The following is a 26805-nucleotide window of genomic DNA, read 5'->3' on the forward strand; positions in this document are numbered from 1 at the left end:
TCAAATTACAACTATCACCCACGTTCTCCCTCAGCTTCCTCCTCCTTTACAGACCTCTGGGCTATAACAGAACTTTCGCAGACTCTCTGAGTAACTCCGTAGCAGCCATCATGGTCTCTCCACGCTTAGCCTTCTAGGGGATCTGAACAATTCGACACTCACTCCAACACCTTGACCCGTCATCTCATCGACAACGTGGAAGCCCTCAATATGACCCAACTAATATTAGGCCCCACACACATTGCTGGTCACACCCTCAATGTAGTGTTCAGCTCTTCCAATCTGATCTCATCCGCCCTCACCCACCCCCTAATTTGGACTCACTACTCTGCTATTTATTTCTCAGCTCTGACTCCTGCCAAAAGCCCCACCCCTAAACCCCTCACCCCCGTCGACTCCTCCAGGACCTCGCTCTGGAACAAGGTAACTGTCTCCCCGGATTTATCTCCTCGTCCCTACTCTCTTCCCTTCCCCAGCCCATTTAGACCAATGGCTCTCTGATGCTCCATCCTCCTTTACCCCTACCAGACCCCCTACCACAGCACAGGTCCTTCCCCCAGGGGGTTCAGCCCTTCCCTCAAAGCCCTCAACCATCACCTGGAGCGCCATTGCCGGACCAACCCTTCACCCAAAACAAAGCCACTCTTGCTAGACAGACGAGGGTCTGCAGATTAGAAATCAGAAAAGGCAAACATTCCTTCAACAGCTCCCACATCTCCAACACCAGCAACCCCTGCAAAGAATTCCACAAGATTATTACTGAGTTCAGGACCCGTCTCTGTTTAACCTCCCCGTCCCAGTCTCCCAAGTACTGTGCGATGCCCTGTCTGACCATTACTACAACATAGTCATTGAAAGAGACCTCACCATCAACGCTAAATGAGCATCCTCCCCCTGCTCCCCACCCCCAATCCCTGCCCACGACAACCATCCTCTTTAGCTCCTTCTCTGCAATATCCCACCCTGAGTTCTTAAGACTTCGGGACCTCAGCCCTCCTCAAAAACATTCTCTCCTCCAACTGTGCAGCAGCCTCACCAGATCCATAATTAACCACTCACTGCACTCACAACTTGGATCCCGGAAGCATACACAACCTCTCACGTCAAACCTCTACTAAAAAAGCCTGCTCTTGGCCTCCTGCTCCCCTCCAATTACTTCATCATCTCTAGCATTCACTTCATAGCCAAACTACTATATTGCATGTCCTATTCCCAGTTCAGTCTCTTAGTAGAATCCCACAGCCTTCTTGACCCTTCCCCGTCAGGCCTCAGACCCCTCCATGGAACTGAAACCTCCCTTGTCTCAATCTGGGATGATCTGAAAAGAACAGCAGACTCCAAAGGCTGCACCACGTGCATCCCTCTGGACCTCTCATCAGCTTTCGACACAATCAACCACTCCATTCACATGGAGAGACTCTTCATCCTAGGCATCAGGGGCACCGCCCTTAGAAGGAGCTCCTCTTTCCTCTATGGCCGCTCCCAAATCATTTTCCTCCATCTGTTCTCTGCTGTCCCCCTCCCAGTCACCCACAGAGTCCATCCTGGAGCCTACCTATCCTCTTCAACCTCTACCTTTCACCACTCCCGCGCTTATCTGCTCCCACAGTCTCACCTACTACAATTATGCCCATGACACTCAGATCATCTTCAAGTTCCATAACTCCCTGTCTTCACCCAACCCAGATATTGCAGCTTCCCTCTCAGACATAGACCAATGGATGATGAACAACCACCTCCTCCTCAATCCTGGAAAAAATGAAATTCTAATCTGTGGCAAAACTGCTCTCCTTCCTAACCTACCCCTTGGTCACCTTCCTTAGGACCCCACCCGTGCATCCTCCTCAGTCAAAAACCTAAGATGCACCTTTAGCTCAGACCTGACCCTCTCTTGCCACATCAATGCCGTCTCCAGATCATGCAACTTCCGCCGCCGCATTCTCAAGCAGATTTTTCTGTATCACTCTTATCCTCATAGAGTCTCTGAAATCATGACCATCATCCTCTCTCGCCTAGACTACTCTAATTCCCTCTCGCTAAGTGCACCTACATCACAACTCAGAAAGCTCCAATGGATCCAAAACTCAACTCAACAAGGCTTCCCCTCTCGATCTCCCCTAGAGAACACATCTCCCCTGCACTCAGGGTACTCCACTGGTTGCCCATCAACCGACAGGCCTCCTTCAAAGCCATGTGCATTACCCATCAATAAGAAAGGCCCTGAATTCCTCCAAATCAAACTCACATGCTACCACCACACCCAAGTCCTCAGATCAGGTTCAGAACACCTCTTCGTAGTCCTTCCTTTCAAGTCCTCCAGACTAGGAGGAGCCTCCTTCTCTGTCCTTGTACCCACCTTCTGGAACTCCCTCCCCCTCGCTCTCCATCTCTTAGAAGATCCCCTGGCTTTCAGGTATGCCCTCAAAACCTGACTGTTCCCTCCCACATCCTGAGCCCCCCTCACATCCTCCATACACACCAGCACTGACCAGCAGTCAGATCCTCTTCCCCTGCCCACCCCCTCCGGCCTGCCTGCCATTCATGTGAGACCGGAAAACAATTCCTGCTTTTGGCCTACCCCGTGTGGGCGACCATGTATCAGTCTTAGACAACCCGAGACAATCTCCTAGGGGGGGGGATCACTATGTCCCCCCCTGCTTTCGTATCTCAGGGCCTATGTGCACTGTGTTACTTCTAGATTACTCCTAACCACATACACCTATCTTACTCCTATGCTATGCAATAACATAAGACACAAAGAAAACACATGAATCGATTCCATTATAACAATAGAATACATTTATTCATACATAACAAGGCATGATGCAAGCAATAAGATAATGCAAATATCGAATTTGCACCTTTTATGCTTCTGGTGCAAATCTACCATGCAGTGAATAACTATAAGCCTTACAGGCTTCTAATGGAAGCCTGTGATTATCTGGATCTATAATGTCTAATGCAATATACATATGGCAAGTGCCAGCATTCAGCATTCCTCTCCATTCCACACTATACTTCTCTCTCTCTCTCTCTCTCTCTCTCTCTCTCTCTCTCTCTCTCTCTCTAAGACAATCCGTATCTGATTTCCCCTTTCCCAAACCCAAAGCTCTTTGTGTGAGTGTCTGTTCTCATCAATCAGGTTTAGGCCCTAAACCATACTTCCCATTTGAGCTTTGTGCATTTCTCCCCTCTCCAGCTCTCTTTGCCAGGTCTCTCCTCTCCTGCTACTCTGCAACCAGCCAGTCAGTGTCAGGGCCAGGCCTCAAGATGTGGTCACTTGAACTGCCTCAATGCCTCATCTCCAAGAACTAGCGAACTCCCCTTTCTCCATCTCTCCATTATACTGTGCAATGACGTATACAAATCCCTATAGTTACTTTAAGCATTCCTTCGTTTCTCTGTGTGTCAGCATTTCTAAATATGAGCAATGCCTGAAAGTCTGTGTTTGCATGTACTTTCACTCCGTGTTATGGTCAAACACTGTGTGTTCTGTCAGCGTGACATTTCAAAGCATATCTCTATCATGGCCTTCTTCTGTCTGCCTGCAATACACCATCTTACCATACATTCCTCCATTCACGTCATTCACTATCCCTCACTCTCTCAGAGAGCAAACCATCTCCCTGCTCCATGGCGCTGCCTCCCACCTTTTCTCGCTGAGCGGCACACAAGCCATGCTGATAAGGCTCCTTCGCCTTCCACTCAGACAAGGTTCATCTGTGCCTGCCAAGAAACTGTTTACATTCCTTTCTTTCACACTAATTCATAACAATTTGCACAAAACCAAATGGCGCTTCTGTGTGTCTCCATCCAGAAACGGCTTTAGTAGCCAGCTACATGCTTTCTAGCGTTCAAGCTTTCTCTCACAAATCCAAGCGCTACATAATGCTCAAAGCATATTCTAAGTGCATCTGCATACATGCATACAAAATACATTCTGCATGTGTCTTGTGTCTCTACATGCCTCTACATGTCTCTGCGAATATACAAGGCCTCATTCATTCTTTATAGTGCCTAGCACATTTCTCTCAGCCTAGGCGCTACATAAATGGCATAATAAAAGCATCTCTTTCGACATATATGGCAGAGAAAACCCTTCATATAACAGGGCCTATTTCTCTCTTCAAATGCATGGTAATAATGTGAATAGTATAATGCTACTATTTCATGTACTCCTGATCAGTACTAATCAGATGATGGATAACTAAGCAGGATGAATGGATAACTGGATTCATAAAGTGGTTATAATTAAGCAATATAACCCGAGCGGCGGGGGCATTACTGACTCAGGTAATGCCCTGGGGCCCATAGTTAGTAATTCCCCGCCGCGAGGGGTATATTGCTATTAGTACCCCGGCCCGCATTATGTGCAAGACCGGGGCACTAAAAGCATTTTTATCTGTCCTGAAACGTTTTGGGACAGAAAAAAAAAAAAACGACCAAGAAAATGGCCGACCAAGAAAGTGTTCCCAGCGTGTCAGCTCCCGAAAGAAAAAAAAGAAGCAGAAGGTAAGTGGGGTTGGGAGGGAAGAAAAAAAAAAAAAAACGTACCTGCGTCCCCCGCGAGGGATGAGGGAAGCCTCCAGCCGTGTGGAGGCATGGAGCGGGGATGGCCCCGCTCCAAGTCTCCACACGGCTGGAGGCTTCCCTCGTCCCTCGCCGGGGAAGCATGAACAAGCAGGTAAGTGGGAGGAGGGGGGAGGAGGGAGGAAAGGGAGGCTCGGAGCGTGGATGGCCCCTCTTCCTGCCTCCTCATTGGCTGAGGGGCTGCCACTCCCCCAGCTGAGGACAAGGCAGCTCGAATCCCGGCCGAGAATTGAAGGATTCTCGGCCGGGTAAGGACCCGGCGAGAGCCAATCAGAATGTGTGTTGCATTCTGCTTGACTCTCACCAGGTACTAATAGGTAATGGTTCTGTAACGAAGAGTAATGATTCTCTAACAGTGAGTCTAATGATTCCATAACAGAGTAATGATGCCATAATGATAACAATCCAGGCCTATCCATTCTATCAGGTTCTACATTCAGTTGCCTTGTTTCGTCTCTTATTTATCTTCTGAGCTCTACTCCACACATTTCCCCCTGAGCCACAGCATCCCGCCAAATCCCCCCACTGAGCAATGCACGCAGGGCTCGGTACCCGGAGGAGTCAAGCGGGCATCTAGTAACTTGCACTTGATAAGAATTCTGAGAGTGGGCTGGGTAGTGCACTCAAGCAGACTTCTGAGGATGGGCAATGTATCACACTTAAACACACCCTTAGGTCAAGCAATTGAATCCATGTGGAAGAGGATAATTAGTCGCATTTGAATTATCATTTGGAGTTTGGTAATGTATCACACTTTAGTGCATATGAGGGTGGGCATTGTCGCTACAACTGGACATTTAAGGTGGGAATTGTATTGTGCTTGAAGGACCTGGGTTTGGCTATGTATCTCTCTAAGATCCACAAAGAGGGTGGATATATATTGCACTTAGGTCGTATGTGAAACTAAGTACTTCTCCTAGCACCTGTTGGACTCCTGGGGTAAAGAATGCTGAATGTATAGCTCACCCATTTATTCCCAACGCACGCCGCACCTTCGGAGCATAGCAGAAGGCATGGCCTCACTCCCACACACAACTCAAGACACTTTTGCACAACACTCCTGCCATAAGAATGCAGCTACTTTTCATGAAAAAAACCTCAAACTGTAGCTACTCACATAACTGGCTATGCTCTCACACACACCTCCCGCTTAACTCCCAGTATACCTCCTTCCACCCATCCACATGCCATTGAGACATGGGTGACTGGCAGGGTCTTGGCCACCCTCTCATATATTTAATGGCCAAAATGAACACACGCATAATAGCACCTCCCAATGTTCCCATACTTTGGACTCCCGTCTGTGAGGGGTTAGTAATGTGAGACTCACAACTAGGTTTAGTTTTCTAAACTAAGCTTACTCTACCAGAGGGTTCCCTACCTAGTCGAGGATCTAAGGAAACTCCTCCTAGCATGCACACAACTAACCCTCACCCCAAACAACAGAAACATTCAAAATAACATATAAACAACATAAATAAAAAGGTTGCCAAATAACCAGTGTCTGGGATGACTTCTACTGGTCCTGGGCAGATCTTGCTCCCGCAGAAATGTCCCAAAGTCAATTTCCTCCAAGAAAAAGAAAAAGAAAGTCTTAAATAAAGTCTTGGAAAGTTCCAAAGAAACAAAAGTTCACACTAACAAAATCCACTGGTAATGAGTCCTTCTTCGCTTGATGAAAAGATCGCTTTCCAAGTTTCACAAAGAAAACAACAGCACCAATTGTGTTCCTGGACAGCCTCCTTCCAGGAAAGAATGGGTAAAATTTGAGACAAAATTACCTCTCTTGTTTAGCAACCACTCCTCTTTTTGAAACTTCTGCAGCGTCTTTATATACAATTTTGTCAGGATGCTTCTTCTCAAGGTTTACTCTCTCTATAGCAATTCCCTTCTGCTACGGATACTGTGAGAGTAGACTCCCTTAACCCACAGTGTACTTATGCTTCTACTACAAAATAATTTCCTGACAAAAGTATTGACAACCACAGTTTTACTGCTGCTAGTGCAATTTAGCATTTTAGACAACTTCAGTAAGACTTCTTCGACCTCTACAGGTGGGCAAGGCACTGTTCCTTCTTGTATGACAAGAAAGGGCAGCATATTTGCCTTTCCTTTCGATCTTGCAGCTACCGAAAAATATGTCTTTGGCTTCCAGGCTGCTTCTTCTTGGGGTTGAACAGTCTCAGCTTTACAGCTTGAGGATTTTTTTCTTTAACAAGTACTAAGCTCTCTTCGTATGTTCATATACACCTTCTTGTCTTCAATAGTTACCCCAAAGCTGTATCGCCACTCTTCCAGCCTGGGTAAGCTGGTCACCCTTGTATCAGAGGACTTTGGGTTTTGACAGCTTCAACAACTTTATAACAGTGAGGTGCAGTTCTGAATGGAGCCAGTTTCACTTTAAATGGGTTTGGTCTACGGGCGTTCATAATACTTGTTCTCTTCTTAGCTTCAGCAGCTACTACAACTGGTACATTAGTGTGCAGTCTCTTACAAGCACTCAGTCTCACAATAGAAACTAAATTAGACACACACAATTTAGTTTAGGTGATGAACTGGCACTTCAAAGAGCCTTCTTTTGGTCAGTGTCATACAACAAAATGGTATCGAGGCATTGCTTTGAATATATAGTTTTGAATGCCAAAGTTTTGGAAAAAAATGCATCGAAAACATGCATTTTTTTGTGTAGGTAAAGTTATTTTTTTACTATAATGGGTTTTAAGGGGTAAAAAACAGGGGTTGGGAGGACCCCCATTAATTTAATTTTTTTTTTAAATGCATTTTTCGATGCATTTTTTTTTTAAACTTTGCCATTCGAAACCTTCACTAGGAACCCAACAAAAGAACTTGGGAAACGCATATGGGCAGCCTCTTCTTGATGTTTTACGAGCTTGTAACAATGCGGGCAAGTCAGCTTCCACTTCATACGGCTTACCAGCAACACTCTCCTCTTTATTAGGAGACTCGCAAGTGCTCTGCAGCCGTTTATTCTTAACATTGGTGAAAAGAGAAGCTTTCTCTACACGCGGGTACTTTAACTTTCTTGACCTACGTGCGTGATACATTTCCCTTTTCAATATGACTTCCCACTTCTGCCGATAACTTTTACTCAATTTGCTATGCCCGCGATTATGAATTAAGCTGGTTAAAGTTACCGGCAAGGTTTTTCTGGTGATTTGGAGTACGGAGCTTCATTCACCGGCTCCACAGTCACAGAGGCTGTGGGTGGCTTCTGCTTCCTGACTTAATTTCTTCTGCTGCTTCTGCTACAGGCACTCTTTAAACACACACCCTTCTGCTGCATGGGTGTCTCCAATCTGGCCTCATTAAGGGATAGTCCTCCACTCTCCAGCTTCCTTCGGCTTGCTTTTGCACACCAGCCTTGGGTAGATGCACGGCTTAAGCTCTGCATTCACGAAGCACACCTGAAAAGACTGCCTGTTTCTCTCAGTCTCTTCCAATGCTGCCACAGAACCAAACAGGGTTTGTGAGCAGAGGACCAACTCAGAGCCTGCAGGTGAAGTCTGTTCTTCCTCTGCTCCAGCATCCCTTCTGTGGCCACACTTACTAGTGAACTGCCAGCCTCGTATTCTGCTTCTGCTACTGCCAACCTTCCAGCTCCGGCTCCAGCTTCTTTCTAACGGTCCTTCCTGCTGCAGCCTTTTATGCCCCTCAGGTGGGTTAATTGGCTTCAGGTACATACCCTTAGGACTAATTACCTGACCTTGCTATTAGCTATTAGGCCTACTTGCCTGGCCTTGGCTCCTCAGCCCTCTTCTTCTTTACAGTCCCTGAGGGATTGTGGGACATGCAGTCTATTTTATAGAAATTCAGTTTTTCTACTTCTTTAAAAGGCGTAAATATGTTTTTCCTCCCTTGATGTTGATAATAAAGGCGTTATAGGGTTTCACCTTTTTAGTGATAGATGGTACAGTAAAAGGCACATAGTCAACATTCCTGTAGGCATACCTTTGGCATTGAGGAGAATATATGACTTTAGGGGTACAGAAGAATGGTTCTGGGGATGTAGCAGTTTTAGACATTTTAATCCTAGCTTTTACTGGATTGGTTTTAACTATAGACTGACATTTATCAGAATGCCAAGATGCTATGACCTATCTCGGAATAATGTTACCAGCATCGGAGGAACAATACCATGTCTCACCCTGTGAAATCACCCCACTACCCTGGGCCCTGTCTCCACCCAGTTGATCCCCCGCGGTACTCCACCACCAGGACTGGGATCAGGAAGCATCTGCCCTCTCCTGGCCCCCTGGTAGGAGACTTTAGGTAGGGTTTTAGTGGGAGATCTTCATGATTCTGCACAGGTCCCTCTGAGGGCTTTCAACCACCAGCACGATGGGACTTTGGTGAAAGGCGCTATACAAATGACAAAATGATGATGAATATGTTTTGCACCATTTTTGAGTTTGACTCCATTTGTCTCATCATTTCCTACCCCTCATTCAGCCTGTGGCATATATGTAAAATCGTGTGCTGGGCACTTCGTTAACACTACATTTTTGCCATTTAAGTTCTTTTGCAGCTTCTAAAATTCTTGGCACAATACTAGCAGGAAACAAACAAGCAGGATATGTTTTTTCAAAAAGGCACACTGCCAAAATAATACATGTTGTTTTCAGACATTTTTATAAAATAATCACCGTGCTCTCCTCCCTCTGGTAGTTGCCCTAAAACCTCGCCATCCCTGAGATTAAGCGTCTGATGGGAGTCTCTCTAAAGTGTATTATGAATTTTGTTGAATATAAGTTTAATATTGGATCTAATGGAGAACTCAAAATACTACTTCACTCTTCATTTGTCTGTTGCAAGAGTTGCAAGCAAATTTACTGTTAGGGTGTGGAAGGAGAAGAGTGACAAAGAGGTGGCTTGATTGTTTACTTCTATGCAATACTTCTGTTCAGTGAAAACAAAGGAGGAAATCCCTAAACATTCCTAACCCTAAGAAGGATTTCCCTGCATCACCTTAATACTAAGTATATGTCTAAATGTCCATAACATGTCCACCATCATGTGTCAAAACCTATTTCCTTCCCTGATACTTCTAACTTCCCTGATACTTCTAACTAAAATAACATATTAGTGGGTCTTTTTACTGTAGAAGAATGGCTCCCTTCATCTTCGCAGACTACCATGCCAGTAGTATAGAGGGACTATCTTCTGAGGGAATGACTCCCTTCCCCAGGTTGCGGACCCTTTCAAAAGGCACCACACAAAGTTCCAGATTGAAAAGTCTCAGTTACCAAAATAAGCAAAGTTCCAACTCAAAACATTGATGTCAAGAGGTTAACTCCCACCCCTTGAACTTTCTCAGGCTTCTTGCAATGGTCACAATACCAGGGGGAATGACTCCCTTGCCCTGCCCTGGCATTTCTCAGGTTTCTCACAATGCCAATAGAATGACTCTCTTCCCTTGGCTTCACTCACAATGGTCACAAAGCTGGGGAAACGTCTCCCTTCCTCTTGCCTTTCTCAAGCCTTTCTTGGCAGTTCAAAAAAGATGGGGGAAATGTCTCCCTTCCCCAGGCCTTTCTTGGCAGTTCAACAAAGGTGGGGGAAATGTCTCCCTTCCCCTGGCCTTTTTTGGGCCTTTCTTTGTAGTTCAACAAATGTGGGGGAATGTGGTTGTATCAATTTCAGTGGCTAGACAGGCAGTCCTGGTATACTCCCCTGCAAGGTACTGCCTTAGGTCCCAGACTTGTTAATGTGGTTTTGCTTGTTTCATCCCAGACCCCTTATATTTTGTTTCTCTCGTTTGGATCCCAGTCCATGTTATTGTAGTTTCTCTTGCTTGGGTCCCAGACCCCTTTGTGGACCCAGGCAGCCCCGGTACCTTGTTGTCGTGCTCCTAATCCGTGTCGTCGGCCTTGGTCTTTTCTGAGTCTGCCAACAGCTTTTATCAGCCTCCATCAATGTTCCTGCTACCTCCGGCGGCTCCACCGCACTTCCTCAGACCCGGGCAGTACATCGCCATTTGTCGGCATCACACAGCGTTCTCCTGTGCTTGCTTCTCCTTCTCCTTCTGGTCTCATCTGGGACAGTCCAAAACTCCGACCCATATAACGAACACATTGTACTGGCCCGGAATCCATTCTGACATTAAAAATGTCATTCAGGCTTGCAAAATCTGCCAGAAAACTAGCGCTCACATACCATCAGCAGTTCCATTAAATCCGCTGCCAATAATTGAGGTTCCATTTTCCCTAATTGGTATGGGCATTGTAGGACCCCTGGAAACTTCCAAACCGGGGAATAAATACATTCTGGTCATTGTAGACTAGGCTACACAATATCCAGAGGCCTTCCCCCGAGAGCCAACACAACACAACAAATCCTGAAACACCTGCTCCCTTCTTCTCTCGGGTAGTGTTTCTGAAGGAGATTTTGACTGACCAGGGCTCTACTTTTATGAGCAAGCTTCTGGGGGACATTAAACAACTGTTGCATATCACCACACTCTGAACATCTGTGTATCATCCCCAGACAGATGGCCTTGTGGAAAGATTTAATAAACCCTCAAAACCGTACTCCGAAAATTAGTTGAACAAGATGGTAGGAACTGGGATCAAATGATACCAAGGGCTTTGTTTGCAGTCAGGAAATAATACCCATCAGGTCTCAACAGGATTTTCCCTATTTGAACTCCTTCATGTCTGAGAACCCCTGGATATCTTGGATATGTTTAGAGAAACGTGGGATGAGAGAGAGGTAGCCCCAATTCCACTCTCTCAAACTGCAAAAAGGCTGAAAGAACAACATGACGACTGTTAGATCTTTAGTACAGATTCACATGGTTAAAGCACAGGAACCTCCTATAATAAAAGGGTTTCCTTCCATTAGTCAAAAGGTGGTGGTACTATTACTTACCTCGGAAAATAAACTTGGGTACATGCATGGACCATACAAGGTACTATAACAAATGGGTCCGTGTAATTATGCAATCTCACAACCAGGCCGCAGTCTTAAAACCCAAGTCTATCATGTGAACCTATTAAAAGAGTGGAGGGAAAATCCTTCAGTATCCCAAGCTATAATTCTATCTTCACAAAAAGAGGTTAGGGTGCCCCTCTGCAAGAAAGAACACGACATGATAACCTGTTCTCTGGGAATGCACCCACTCAGAGTCTGCAGCCACATGTTTTAGCTCACTGCACCTTTCACAAAGGAGGAATAGTCATTTGCATATCAGTCTTTTGTCCCGCCCACTTGAGCAGTCCAGCACCGAAATGCTATGGCAATCCGACTTTGAACAGGAGTACCAACAGCAACCCCAGACATGTGTTTCAGCCTAGTTAGGCCTCATCAATGAGGTGGATCTGTGCCTCTATGAGCACAGTGAGCAATAGATATCCCTAGGTAACCCCAAATTCCTTTTACATACAAAAGGAGGCCAGGGAGCCCCTCTGCAAGAAAGAACATGGCATGCTAACCTGTTCTGTGGGAATGTACCCACTCATAGTCTGCAGCCACATGTTTTAGCTCACTGTCCCTTTTACAAAGGAGGAATAGCCATTCGCATATCAGTCTTTGTCCCGCCCAATTGAGCAGTCCAGCACCGAAATGCTATGGCAATCCTCATTGGAACAAGAGTACCAGCAGCAACCCCTGACACATGTTTCGGCCTAGTCGGGCTTCATCAGTGAGGTGGAGCTGTGCCTCTGAGCACAGTGAGCAAGGGGTCCACGTCTGGGTAACCCTAGGTAATTTAGGGTAACCAACCCCAAGTTCCTTTTACATACAAAAAGAGGTCAGGGTGCCCCTCTGCAAGAAAGAACACGGCATGATAACCTGTTCTGTGGGAATGTACAAACTCAGATTCCGCAGCTACATGTTTTAGCTCACTGTACTTTTCACAAAGGAGGAATATCCATTTGCATATCAGTTTTTGTCCCGCCCAATTGAGCAGTCCAGCACCGAAATGCTATGGCAATCCTCCCTTATCCTGTCTATTGCCAGAAGACCCAGATAACAAGGCTTTCATTTTCCCTGACCTCAGTAACAATCAAAAGCAAGACCTGTATGACCTTATAAGACAATTTACTGATGTGTTACGAGAGGAGCCTGTAAGAGTGAAAGATAATTATCACATCCGCCCTCCCATAGGCAAAGTGGTAAACTTGAAACCTTATCTGTTACCTGAGGCTAGAAAAGATACCATAATTCAGGAACTTAAAAGCATGCTAGAGGCTAACATCATCAAACTTTCTAATAGTCCTTGATCCTCCCTTATCATGTTGGTGGCAAAATCTGATGGAAGTTGGAGGTTTTGGATAGACTTTAGAAAGCTGAACGCCATTTTTCTGCCTATGATGCGTACGCAAGGCCCCGTATAGATGGTCTGATCGACTGGCTGGGCAATGCTGTCTACCTTTTAACAATAGATCTAATGAAAGGGTATTGGCAAGTTCCTTTGCATGGACCTGATGAAGAGGAAACTGCCTTTGCCACTCCCATAGGGTTGTTTCATTTTAAAGTCCTGCCTATTGGTCTGCATGGTGCTTCTGCAACATTTCAGAGATTGATGGATAAACTCTTACAGCCATACTGTAGAGCCTATATAGACGACATTGTGATAGCTAGCTGGACATGGGAAGCCCATTTGTACCACCATTACACAGTCATGAGAGTGTTAAGGCAAACAGGGCCTACCGCTAATCCCACAAAATGCAAGCTTGCCCAATCTGCGGTTAAGTATTTGGGGTCCTTTGTGGGTAATGGCACTGTCCAACCACAGCAAGAGAAGGTGAGAGTTGTTCTCAATACTCCGACTCCAAAAACTAAGAAGGGCTTTTTTGGGACTAATCGGGTACTACCGTAGGTCTATTTCAAATTTCTCCAGCAAAACATCCAGATTGACTGACAAATTGAAAAATGCCGAGCCCCAAAAGGTCATATGGGAAGAGGAAGATGAGATCTGTTATACGACCTTGAAACAAGCCCTATGCCAGAGCCCCATTTTGAAAGTCTCTGATTTTTCTAAAGAATTGATCCTCCAGACTGATGCCTCCTTATGGGGTTAGGAGCTGTTCTATCACAAAACCATGTTGTTTTGTAACATCCAATTTTGTACATCAGCGTGAAGATATTCCCCAGGGAGAAGAACTACTCAGTCATCGAGTTAGAGGAACTGGCAATCAAGTTGGCAGTGATTCACCTTAAGTATTACCTCCTGGGTCGTAGGTTTTGCCTAATAACAGCCACTCTACTATGGATCAATCAGAGGAACGAATCCAACCCTTGTGTAATGCGGTGGTTCCTGGACCTTCAACCTTACTGCTTCACAGTAGAACACCAGAAGGGCCAAGAGCAAGGTAACGTAGACTTCCTCTCCCGGTTTACCTGTGAAGCACCCTGGGCCACCCGCATTAGGAAAGTGTAACCTGAGAAACCTGAGAGTATGCTCACTCCTACTCCCCCTGGATCCACTTCTCAGGTGACCAGGGAAAGGCCATCACTTTTGGATCCTGACCCTGGGGGTGGAGAAGCAAGGAAGGATCACCTGGGTGGAGGGTCCTTAAGGATTTGGAAAAGGGTACCCACAGGTGAGACTTTGTATCCCCTTTTCCCTTCTGAAAACCAACCTAACCATCCCCTGGCCTTTATGGGTGACTGTAAAACAGCTCCCCTCAATTTTTCTCATTCAACCTGGACGGGGAAGAGGCAACTAGGAGTAGTGAACACCAGTAGGTCATTTCACCACTCTACTACTGAGACGAGGAAGATGCCTGCAGAGTACTGCAAATGTCAGGCATGTCACTCTAATTGTAGTCAGGCAATGCTAATTGGGAAATCACACCTGCAACATGTCGAGTGGTTGCAGGTGTATAAGAATGGAGGAAACCAGCAACACACGGACAAACAGGGAGGCATGTGTGGGAGAGACCAGCAGGGTATCCTGTTTATGAGGAGGCAGCCATGGTACATCCTGCAGGGGAGCCAGGATGCCGGCAGATGATTCTCGAAGACCAGTGGAGCCCAGGGCAAGTTGGGCCATAATAATTCCACAGGTGTGGGAGCCTCCGTGGTCAGAAAGGCACAGTTGAAGCTGTGGGCAAAGAAAAAAGAATCAAAGTCGCCGTCAGCGTCCACGGGAAAGAAGCAGAGCATGCCGGCGAGCACCGAGAAGCATCTTAAGTGCAAGCAGGGCTCCCGGTTAAAGGCAACTCAGCAGGCGGAGCAGAAGTGAAGCAAGGCAGCTGCCAGAAAGGAACGCAGAGGACCGGTAAGTGAAGGGGAACGCCATTCGAAGCCACGGCGCCCTCCTATGGGCTGCGTGGAAGTGAGACGAATGCCGAATGAACCAAATTACATGTGCAGATTGAAACAAACCCAAAGCCACGGGTTGAACCAAAATTAAGCGGCAAAGTAAAAAGTCACAAATATTGAATACCAAATTGAAAGAAAACTTTATGTGCCTAGCCACAATCTGATGAAAGATGATTGTGAAAGTGCCCATTTTAAAGCAACATACAAAATAAGAGCACAAGTGTGGAAGTTTGAGAAAGAACCTGACAAACGTGGGAAAGAAATGAAAACCACCATGCAGTGAACTTTATGCATGAATACAGTGCAGCAAGGCCAAAGACGGGTGGGGGATATGTGGCATATTGTGGCAAAGCCAAGAGGTTAACCAGGAGATGCCAGGAGACTGTGAACCTGCCCATAAAGCCAAGAGGCCGACAAGGAGAAGCCAGGAGAGTGTGCAACTGCACAGAAAGCCAAGATGCCAACAAGGAGAAGCTAAGTGAATGTGAACCTTGACACAGGGGCAGATACAGAAGAACCTGTTTGGGCTGAGGAGCCCAGGGGTCCTGGTTGCATGACCTGTAATGGGTGGACCATGTGGTCTGACAACTGTGCCTAGACCAGGGAACCCTCAATTGTGAAAGCCAAAGACATTGTGGAAGTAAACCAAGAAGTAGTAATTTAAGTGAATTTAAGTGAACTGTTAATTCAAACCAGAAGGAGTGTCAAGTGGACCTGGAGTTGTGTTGAACATTGAAAGACTGAAACCAAGTACAAGTTGGCAAGTTAAAGTCTTGGATAAGGGAACCCTGAGACTTGATGAACTGCAATGCTGTTTTGAGAATGAAAGCCTCAAGCCCCGTTTCTTTGGAACTGTGTTGTTGCCTTGAACTTGGGGAAGGGAACCCCGAGGATTTGTGGAACTTGTTTGGACTTGGGAGCGGTAATCTTGAGACTTTTGTGGAACTTTCTTTTACTTGGGAAAGGGGAGCTGAAAAGGAAGCTAGGAGCTGGAAGAAGTTCAGAACTTTGTGTTAATCACCATTTCTTTTATTGTTGACATCCATACACATTGTTTAGCTTTAGTTGTGAGGGCAAGGATAGGTTTTGGACACAGACAGACTTTTAAGTTGAACTTTCTGACTCGGACTTTCCTTAGTTTCATTCGGGTAGGGAAGTCCCACCTTAGCATAGGGCAAATTAGGTCATCAACCATCCTGACATTTCAGTTAATAAACCATTTTATTTTGAACTTTAAATCTGTTGTCTGTGTCTTGCTTCATGGTGCCTTAACAAAGGAGGCCACATCACCTATCCTACAGCAGTACATGGAAGTATGTGGGATTATGGAAGCCTGCATAGGGTAGGAGGAGGAAGGTGGGGATATATTTTGGGCATACCGCATTCTTCCCAGACAGTCGTCCCTAGTCCCAAAGGGGGATCCCTCCCCGTGAGATCCACCCACTGAGTACCATCCCCAGTGGGACTATCAGGTAGCGGCCTCACCTCCCTGGAATCATGGGAAGGGGCTCCCCCTAGCGGAGAAAGGATGACATCCACAGATTCGTCACACTACTTTCAGAGTCAAAAGCACCAATGCCAGAACATACTATGAACTCATTTTAAACAGATCTGAAAGTTTCTGATGGAATTTTGTCTTGTTTTGCTTATTTTCCTCTAGTAATGTTAAGAACATTGGCTAGCACCCGTAATTCTAGTGTGTTCATGAACGCATCTTAATCAACAGCATTTATTCTGGTAAGAGTGTTGTGATGGACCTCCCTATTGTCCTCCATTCGTAATACTTTTTTTGACAGTGACCCTCTAGTTGGGGACATAAGGGAGCAGCAAAGTATTACATGTCCCTTTCCACTCTAGTAGACAACTTAAAACATGTGCTTTTGTTCAACATCCATATTGTATGGAATGGCCAGTTCTAAATGAGACTGGAAAAAGCAGCAAACATGTTGACATAATAAAAACAGTTTTGAAGAAACTTCCTAGATGATTCCTGACTGAGTTTCCACCACTAGACAGCACATAACCCATATCCTTAAAAAGGCAGTCTCAGTCAGTGACAGAGAAGTGGCTCCGGTCATCCTTGCACCTTCTACAGAATTCAGTGTAAACGACAACAGGTTCCTGTTTCAAATTCCAATGATTGTAAGAGCCTATCTATAACTAAATGCAAATTAAGCCAGTGCTAGTTACAAAACTGGTCCCTTGTCATGATATGTTTGTACTTTACAAAGCACAAAGAGTAGCTACCAAGTGTTTTTTTTAAATAATAACAGCAAATGTGACATGATCATATTATAAGGAGTCTTCAATCAACGGCCCGTGCTAGATGCATATGAGACAGAATTGTCGTCTGTTAGAGTATCTTGTATTTATTCCTATAAAACCAAATGTCGTCTACGTTTAAATGGTAGTTGACTCTAACAGAACTAAAATACAGAGAGTTCTCTGCGTTCTCTTATGACATAATGCACCACAGAGGATAGACTATCTAAAGGACAGTGTTATTTCCACCAATATCTGTAAGGTAGCAATTTCTTATCATGCTAACACTTATTTGACCGTACAAAAAAAACTCACTGAGGCAAAATGTGATCAAGTGATTTAATACTTTGCTGTTCCCAAAGTAGGAGTTCAATGATTTTACCTCATAACGTATATTACAGTCTAAATAAACTCAGTAAACAGAAACAGTTTTGAGGGCATTTTTGAAGTTTGGCAATTGCAAACGTTAAAGTAAAAAAAAGCCAACCAGAAAAATAAATCATTATGATAGCAAGTTTAAATCCAAATAGAAAATGCATGTACACGTGGAACTGGTAAAACTATTTCACCGTAACAAAGAATGCAATGAAAGGGTGATTACTTAGATAGCAGTATTGCGTGTCAAAGCTTTGATTAGGGAACATGCAGATCCAAGAGTGGGGGTATAATCTGGCACCTTCTATTGTCAGGAGGCTGACTGAAGGCATAGAAGAGGGTATGGAGTAGAAAATCCTCTGGTTCTAGGAGTGGGACCTATTTAAAGTAGCCACACGTGTCTTGGAAATCATACATTGCATTTAATAAATGTGTATATATCTTTATTCATGAATCATATAATAGGTTTTACATAATGCATACATCTAAGCAACCTAGGAGATCTTAGAACTATTGTGGTAGGTATGAATATTAGGGAAGGCAGAACATTGCAGAACATAAATAAGATCTTTTGATAAGTATGAAAAAAGCTAATGCAAGATTATTGACATCCAGTAATGAAACGTGATCTTTCTAACATTATTTCCCTTTAATTGCTAAAAGTTAAATACATTTAAAAACAAATTAACTGCCTTTCTTTGTATTCTGAAAGTTCAATTGCCCATAGCTGAGCATGCTGAATATCGTTATGCTCGGTTCTTGGAAGTACAGAGACCGTGGTTGTGAGGGTCGGTCTGATAACACTACAGCAGAGCCAGCAAGACGAACGCCTCACAGATTCAAGACTTGAAGTGCAGGATATTGGGGGAATCTCTTCAAGCCGTTGTTCCTTCACCTTCAGACACACTCCTTTATAGATAACATAGAAAGAATTGCAAAAAACATGTTCAGCCATAATAAATATAAATCTCACATCTTTATTAAAGCTAAATAGTTTAATACATGCACATTTGGGTCCCAACTCTTTCATAGACCATTGACTGAAATTGAATACACATTCGGTACAGACAATCTACTTATGATTGTCGAGACCTAACAGATCTGTGGTTGTGCTCCATTGTTAAGGTTATATTTCCTGTTCATTGTTAAAATATAAAAATACTTTCCCCCTATACTTTCTGAAACCTTGGATGGATCTTTAACAAATTTGGCAGCAAGCTACCTGGCCTGACAGATCCAATTAATCTTGCCAAACTTTGGTAATAATCCATTCACTCGATTAAAAGTAGCTGAAGAAACGTAATTTTTTCACTTTACTATAATGGAGATCTCAATGGGAAATGGGAAATTTAGAACACGCTTCTTTAAAATATGCAGCTTCGGTTTTGAAGATTATTGGCACCCTTAAACACTTTATGCCTCAAAAATGTAAAAAATAATTTCCTCAGCCAAATTTGAGATATGCAGAGTAAACCCCAAGAAAGACCTCACAAACTGAAAATGGCGAAAAAAGAATTCAGGGGCCATTTTGACAAAATGATCACCCATGGGTGCTGTACTGCTGCTGAGGGTTCACCCTGCGGTACAAAAGTACAATGCTAGGAAAAATAAACCACTGACACCAGCCATTTAAAGTAGTGACCGTAACATAAAACATGTTACATGAGAATGTAGAATAAGGGTCTACTAGGTAACCCCCCTGCACTCCACATAAAATGGTGTGTGCTGGACCTACAAAGAAAAAAAGTAAGTAAAGTCACTTTCACTTTACTATTCTTGGGAACAGTAGCTCACACAAGAAAATGTATTTAAACCTTAAGAGGAATGCAAAGGATTTCTGTGTGACACTGCAATGAAGGTGCTGTGTGTCACCATACAAAAATTAGATGCCAATTGAATTTGTCAGACTCAAAAAACTGTGGAAACACAATCCAAATCGGGTCAAAACACATGAGAGAGTGAGAAAAAGGTCTCACTCACTCCAAGGTTTAAGATTTAAGTCCAGCAAAAGAGCTGGGGGTCTCTAAGGTTGAAGGGAATTAGCACAGAAATTAGAATTCTCCCTAACAGATCGTATGAAGGACTTGCGTGGCCATTTCCCAGTCGAGAGGTTGCGCGATCGAATATACGAATATGTCTCGTGCTGCGCAATTGTGGGCGTGCAAAGGATGCCGGCAGGCCGTCTCTCAGAACATTCACTTTTTCTCATGTTCTTCCCATTTTTGGTGTTCCGCCCCCTTCCCAGCCCTTTGCGCAAGCCATGCTCATGCTCTGCGTGGAGTCTCGCGCAAAGCCCTCGACGGCTCGCACAGACGTGCCGAGCCAGCACGAACTCCACGCAAGTCCAGGAAAAGTACTGCACATTAGATTCCATGAATCGACGAAGGCGGATTTTTGCGCAGTTGCGCAAGCAAGTACCCTATTTAATAATTCCTTGAATCTGGCCCTAAATCTGTGTAAAATTATTCAGGAGACGTTGTTCACAGTAAGCAGCATTTTGCTTATCTGAATATGCTTCTTTTTCGCAGCCAATCAAGAAATTCTACAGAAGGTGGAGGTGGAGTATGAGGTCATGCCAGGGTGGAAGACGGACACGACCCAGGTCAGGAAATGGGACGAGCTGCCAGTGAAGGCTCAGAACTACATCCGATGTATAGAGAACCACATTGGAGTGCCAGGTGAGCATTCCAACGCAAACGACTATTGGAAATGCATGATCAAATGTAACAAAGACAAACAAAGCCCTCACTGTCATTGCCACATTCAATGAACCTACATGTGCTGTGCATGCCTGGGATAGGAAACATCTAACAGACGCCTCACACATGTTTCGAGTGTTTAAGCAGGCATGATGTGTTATAAACACATCACCTGTCAGTGTAACACAAAGGGATTTATGGAAATAAATATAGATCATAAAACAATAGTGTGCAAAATAAATGATACAATTCTAAGCAAGAAACAAACGCCTGGCAATAAATGTGCATCAACAAGTACAAAAGCAATCTTAGGAAAAACATTTGAATGGATTTCATGGTAATAGCATGCAAACTGCGGCCCTACATGGCTCAGTCCCCGTTGAAACATGTGGTTCATATTGGTAGAGGCTTTTGGGTGCCGGGGTGTTCTGATGCGATGGGATGTACATGGCTGGGAACATCGGATGTGCAGTGCAGTTCTCTGTGTCATTTAAGCACACTACATATGTACAGTTTAGTAGCCGAGGATTGTGGACAGTGGGGTCTGCTGGGGATGACTGAGTTGGCAGAGCACTTTAAGACTGGTTTCAGCTCTAAAGTACTGGACAGCTGGGTAGCCAAGGAGTGGCAAGAAACTAAAGCAGTGGCATAAGCAACACAAGTGCTCTATGTATTTGAGCAGCTGACGAGCCACGTGTAGCAGGTGTGTGCAGTCCTGTACATACTTATACAGCCAAGGTAGCTTCAGAATAGAAGCATTAATCTCTGTGCCCTGGGGGTGCTGTGCCAATATGCAATACACTGATATCTACAGAAGCGATACACAAAGTCTTGTCAAGAAAAGACGCTTTGTTCCTGCACAGGTACGTTTTAAGGGCAAATATGTCTGGCTTCAGTGTCAGTGAGCAGATGACAGCAGTAGAAATCTTATGTTATGTTATGTTAAATGTTCTTATGTAGTGCACTGTTGCCACTTGCGTGGTCTCTTAAAGCTCTGGTGGATCTGTAATGCAAGCCGGGCGGGGGGTAGTTAGTAGGATTGAGCAGGACAAAATAGCGAGAGAGTTGTGACGAGCTGTTGGCAGCTTCAGTTCAGATACACCGTTCACTGAGCGTAGGTGTGATTTTTTAGTTGGTGGCCGCCATGTGGTGTTGGGCGAGATTATGTGTGGTTTGTTTCGTTGAAGTGGTGTTGTGAGGTATGTGCGGTTTGTTGTGCTGTAGAGGCATGGTTGTGTTTAGTTCAGAGTTGGAGAAGGGATATGCAGAAGCGTGAGTTTTTAGTACGGTTTGTTAGTGGCAGTACCTTGCTTACCCCCGCTGTTCTGACGAAATGTGATCCATTTCCTTCCCCTGTCGATCATTCCAGATTGTAGCAATTACCACCCGACGAGTTCCTCCAGGGGTAATGCGCTCCCTGTGCCTTGTGGTCCGCCCGTGGGTTGCCTGGTTTCTGCGTCGAGCCCTATTCCTTTATGTGTGGCAAGTTTCACACCCAGACCCTTCTCTTCTCCACTGCCCTGCACTCCGTCCAGCCGACTCCCCACTCCTTTTCTGCTGTATGTTTGTTGCATGCTGCGTGGATGTTGTTCAGTCTGTGTTGGTTAGTAGTCTACACTAACCAGCCCACAGTCTGACAGTCCAACAACACAGGGAATCGAGTTGTGTTTAAGCCTGATTTCCCTTTTAATGTTGTATTAATGTATGTGTATTGTTGTATTTTATGCAGTGAAATGGGTCGGTGTCGGAAAGTCCAGGGAATCCATGATCCAGATGTTTTAAGGAAAGAGGCAAAATCTGTGAAGGAAATACACAATTACACGTTTACTTTACTACCTGTGCACCAGATGGAAGTTGTTCTAAGTGCCTTGTACAGGAATATGCCAAGAAAGCAACAGCTCAATATTTCTTTAACTATGAGGTTTATATATTAAAGAATCTTAAGCGGTGGGAGAAGATATGCAGCTTGAAATAAAATAACCTGTTCAAAATGGGGCTCTGTTCTTTTAAGCAATAATTATATGTATAATATGTCGATCCTGTTGGAGATTTCTTTGAAAAAATTGCAATCATAAATCATTTAAAGTCTTTAAAACGGTCACAAGCTCTTCTGCGGACTTTAAAACAAACTGAATTTCAGAATAACATTTTTATGATCAATTAACTTTGGTTGAAGTAATAACCTATGTCTTTTAAAGTAAAGATGCTGGAAATTGTTTTCATGATAATTGTGTTGTTTAAAATAAAGCTATAAGATATGTTTGGTTCATGGACGTACCTTTATTTGAATCGCGGTCCCTAAGCATGTATTTTATTGTGCCCATTATTGATAATCACAGTAAACACATTGTAACGGAAAGCCTGTACTACTAAAAAAAATCCCTTTGAGAATAACAAATGTAATACCATATGTACATAATGCGCCTCCTACAGGCCAATGTGCAGAAGGCTGCATACAGAAGGCAACATCCCATACGCCATCCTGTTGTGGATATGGGCTGGGGGAAACTGGAACACTTCTGGAGCTGGTTAGGTTAGGGAGGATGACACATACCTCTGCTAAGGGACGGCCTGTTCTCTAAGAGGGGTCACTCCCAGTGGGATTCTGCTTTTCCTGTCCCCTCTGCGGTGTCACCTTCTTAGTCCCAGAGAGGGTGGCTCTGCCTTGTGAAGAGGGAATGAATAACCTGGATTTGTCATACCAGGCACGCTACTAGGGATATTCAGAGGTTTTCATGTTAAGTAGATTTAGATATTCTTCAATGTCTTGTTAGTGTCATCACAAAACAGCTCTTTAAAGAACTATGTGTCATGACCTACAGAACACGCCCCTTTTGGACTTCCTGGTCCTTGTCTCAACGGGGCTTCACTCCCTGGTACTCCCAACATGGCCGTCCACTGTGAAACACCTTCCTCGCTCTACACGTTGGACGTAGCGTGTTCTATTAATAGACCACGCCTCCCGGTGCTCAGCGCGTCTCAATGCTATTGCGAAGTAGCGACCAGACGTGTGCTCCGTAGCTCGCGGTATTGTTTTCCTTGGTTCTTTCCCAGCCAACCCCATTCCTAGTCCCTTTCCTTCCTTTCTTGATTCCTGGACTCGTGTGCTGAGTAGCGTGCTCTGTAAATTTCCCAGATTCCTGGATCTTTGCATCCCGGAACTTTGAACGCACCCTGGAGTCGGAAGAGACTCTTGCAGCCTTATTCAAGAACCGATCCGTCCGCAAGAAGGTATCGACCGAGAAATCCAGCAAAGATCGAACTCGGGTGAGAAAGGGGGAACTCCTTGACAGTTTGAGACGCCACCCAACCGAACTCGATATGGACATGGAAGCGGCCGTCCAGGACCTGATGCGTGGAATGCAAGAGCTATCAACCGAGGTGCAGAATCAAAAGGCGGAAAACGCCGCTCTCAAACAATTAGTTCTATCCCGTGATTCTGCCACAAAAGAAAGTGTGTTGCTGGGCGCCATAGTGGACAAATACGATGGGTCAGCAAAAACCCTTCACGGATTCCTGGATTCATGTTTGGTCCACTTTACTTTTAAGCCCTACTACTTTTCGACTCCCAGGGCTAAGGTGGGGTTCATAATTTCCCACCTTTCAGGAAACGCCTTAACCTGGGCTACGCCCCTCAGTAATTCCGGCGATGCTCTCCTAGATGACTATGATGGGTTCATACAAGCCCTTAAGACTATGTTTGACCGTCCAGAGCAGGTCTATAGTGCCCAGGAACGCCTATTAGACTTTCAGCAAGGATCCCAGGATATGCTCACCTATGTAACCCGATTCAAGCAATTAGTCAAGGAAACTAATTGGTCCTGAGGCGAGTTATACCCTTTTCAGGAGAGGACTGAATGAGGAGATTAAGGATGAGTTGGCCAGAGTGGCTCGCCCAAACTCATTCCAGGCACTAATGGACCTTGCCATGCAAATAGATTTCCGTATCCAGGAAAGGAAGGCAGAGAAGAAGAAATCCAGAGGTAATCCTCCGAAAGTGTCCTTTGAGAGTACCACCAAGACGGACACAAACACAGGCTCAGTCTCTGAACCAGAACCCATGCAGATAAGAGCCTTCTGTGGACCGATAACCCTGCAAGAAAGGATGAGAAGGATTCATACAGGGTTGTGCATGTATTGTGCCTCAGACAAACACTTGGTTAGGAAGTGTCCTCTAGCCCCTCCTCGGCGTTCGGGAAACGCCAGCTCCCGATCCTAGATGGAGCAGAGCTTCGGGAGAGAGATGTTTGCTCCACATCAATTCCATCCTTGAACTCTCCTGGACAAAACAATTTGGTGATACTACAGGCCTTCCTATCGCCCTCCAAGAATAAGACCCATCCCATTCTGGCCTTGGTAGACTGCGGAGCTATGGGAATTTTCATTGATCAAGATTGGGTTGTTAGTTTTCATATTCCATACGAGACACGAAGCACCATGCAGCCAGTGGAAGCAATCGACGGAAGACCCCTCACTTCAGGACCCATAAGCCTGCAGACAAAAGAAATCCAGCTTTCTATAAACCATCACCAAGAGCGGTTTACATTCGACATCATTAAGTCAGCTCATTACCCCATGGTATTGGGTATGCCCTGGTTACAGAAGCACAATCTGTATATCAATTGGACAGCAGGATCACTATTCCTAGGCTCAGAGTTTTGTATGTCCCACTGTCTATTCCTGGATCCCTCCTCGACACCCCCTAAAGAACCACCAAGAGACCAGCAAACACCACTCATGGTTTCCAATATCATACAAGTCCCAGAGGCCTATCAGGGATATGCTGATGTATTTTCAACTGCCATTGATCAGGTCTTACCCCCTCACAGACCTGAAGACTGTGCCATAGATACAATCCCTCAGCCGTGATTCCTTTCGGCAGAATGTTCATCCTTTCCGAACCTGAGAAAAAGGCCCTCCGAGAATACCTGTATACCAACCTTGAAAACGGCACCATAAAACCCTCAAAATCTCCAGCGGGTGCTTCGTTGTTCTTTGTTCGCAAGAAGGACACCAAGGAACTCAGACCTTGCCTCGACTATCGTGGCTTAAATCAATGCACCCTCAAAGATCGGTACCCACTGCCTCTGATCTCGGATATCCTGGAAGCTGTGAGAGGCGCCGTAATATTCACGAAGTTGGATCTCCGGGGTGCCTATCATTTGATCCGTGCCCGGGAAGGAGACGAATGGAAAACAGCCTTTAGAACACCCTTTGGTCACTATGAATATCTAGTCATGCCCTTTGGACTAGCTAATGCCCCCGTAGTTATTCAACGTTTTATGGATAGGGTTTTTTCTGACATGTTATTCCTCTTCATCATTGTCTATCTGGACGACATATTGATCTTTTCCAAGGATCCTCTAAAGCATGAAGAACATGTAAAGGCAGTATTACAACGACTTCGTGAACACAAACTTTTAGCCAAACCCGAAAAATGCTTGTTTCACGTTACTTCTGTTCACTACCTAGGATTCATCCTTAGCCCAGAAGGAATTGGTATGGACCCTTCAAAGGTAAAGGCCATACTGGCCTGGCCCGCTCCCACGTCCGTGAAACAAGTTCAATCCTTCCTGGAGCTTGCCAACTTCTACCGGAAGTTCATATCTACCTTTTCCGAGATCGTTCAGCCGATCGTTGCTCTCTTGAAGAAAGACACCCCCTTTATCTGGTCTACACCGCAAGATAAGGCATTTCAACGTTTAAAAACAGAGTTCACGCAAGCCCCCATCTTGACCCAACCTGACATAAATCGACCATTCCTAGTGGAAACGGATGCCTCTAACTACACCATAGGAGCGGTCTTGAAGCAGGAACTTGAGGATAAACTGGAACACCCTATTGCTTACCTTTCACGAACCCTGACTCCCAGTGAGACACATTACTCCGTCCTGGAAAAGGAACTGTTAGCCATCCGCCAAGCCTTCACTGAATGGCGACATCTACTTCTGGGTGCTAGATATCCAGTTCAGGTCCACACGGACCATCGGAATCTTCAAATTCTACAGTCATTGGAGTGTAGGAACAGTCTTCAGGCGCGTTGGGCCTACTTCTTTGCCCAGTACCAGTTCCACATCACTCATGTTCCCGGATCACAAAACCTGATTGCTGACGCCTTATCTCGATGTCCTGACTATGTAGCTACTGAAGATAGGGCCTATCCTAAGATGTTTCCCCACACGATCTTTGTAGCTCAAGCATTCAATCTCCTGGAAGAAATTCGAGTGCAAACCCAATCCTCTGATCTCTGGAAGGATATTTCAAGGAAGAATCAATTGAACCTAAGAGTCAAGGAAGGATATTTATTCAAGGACAATGCACTGGTCATTCCATTACAGAAATTACAACAAAGAATAATAAACCTCTGTCATGATACCCTTCACTCCGGACATCGTGGCATAACCAACACCCTCCGTCTCATACAAAGACAGTTTTGGTGGCCTGGAATGAAGACCAACGTACAGCAGTTCATCAAAGCTTGTACTATCTGTAGTCAAAATAAACATGATAACAAGAGACCGGCGGGTCTTCTACTGCAACCGACACTGCCAACTAGGCCATAGGAATTCATTGCTACAGACTTCATTGTGGA

The 26805-nt window shown here is 45.0% G+C and overlaps 1 protein-coding gene across 1 annotated transcript in view; it reads left to right on the forward strand.

The window, feature by feature from the left end:
• Positions 1-22480, forward strand: part of ADSS1 (adenylosuccinate synthase 1) — a 220677-nt gene extending 198197 nt beyond the window's left edge. The window contains exons 12-13 of the mRNA XM_069638146.1: positions 20043-20192; positions 21943-22480. Coding sequence (XP_069494247.1) covers positions 20043-20192; positions 21943-21995 — 203 coding nt within the window. The 3' untranslated portion in view covers positions 21996-22480. The remainder of the gene's footprint in view (positions 1-20042; positions 20193-21942) is intronic.
• Positions 22481-26805: the final 4325 nt, after the last annotated feature.

This window comes from Ambystoma mexicanum, chromosome 14 (genome assembly GCF_040938575.1).
Source record: "Ambystoma mexicanum isolate Mex_15411 chromosome 14, UKY_AmexF1_1, whole genome shotgun sequence".
NCBI classification, from domain to species: Eukaryota; Metazoa; Chordata; class Amphibia; order Caudata; family Ambystomatidae; genus Ambystoma; species Ambystoma mexicanum.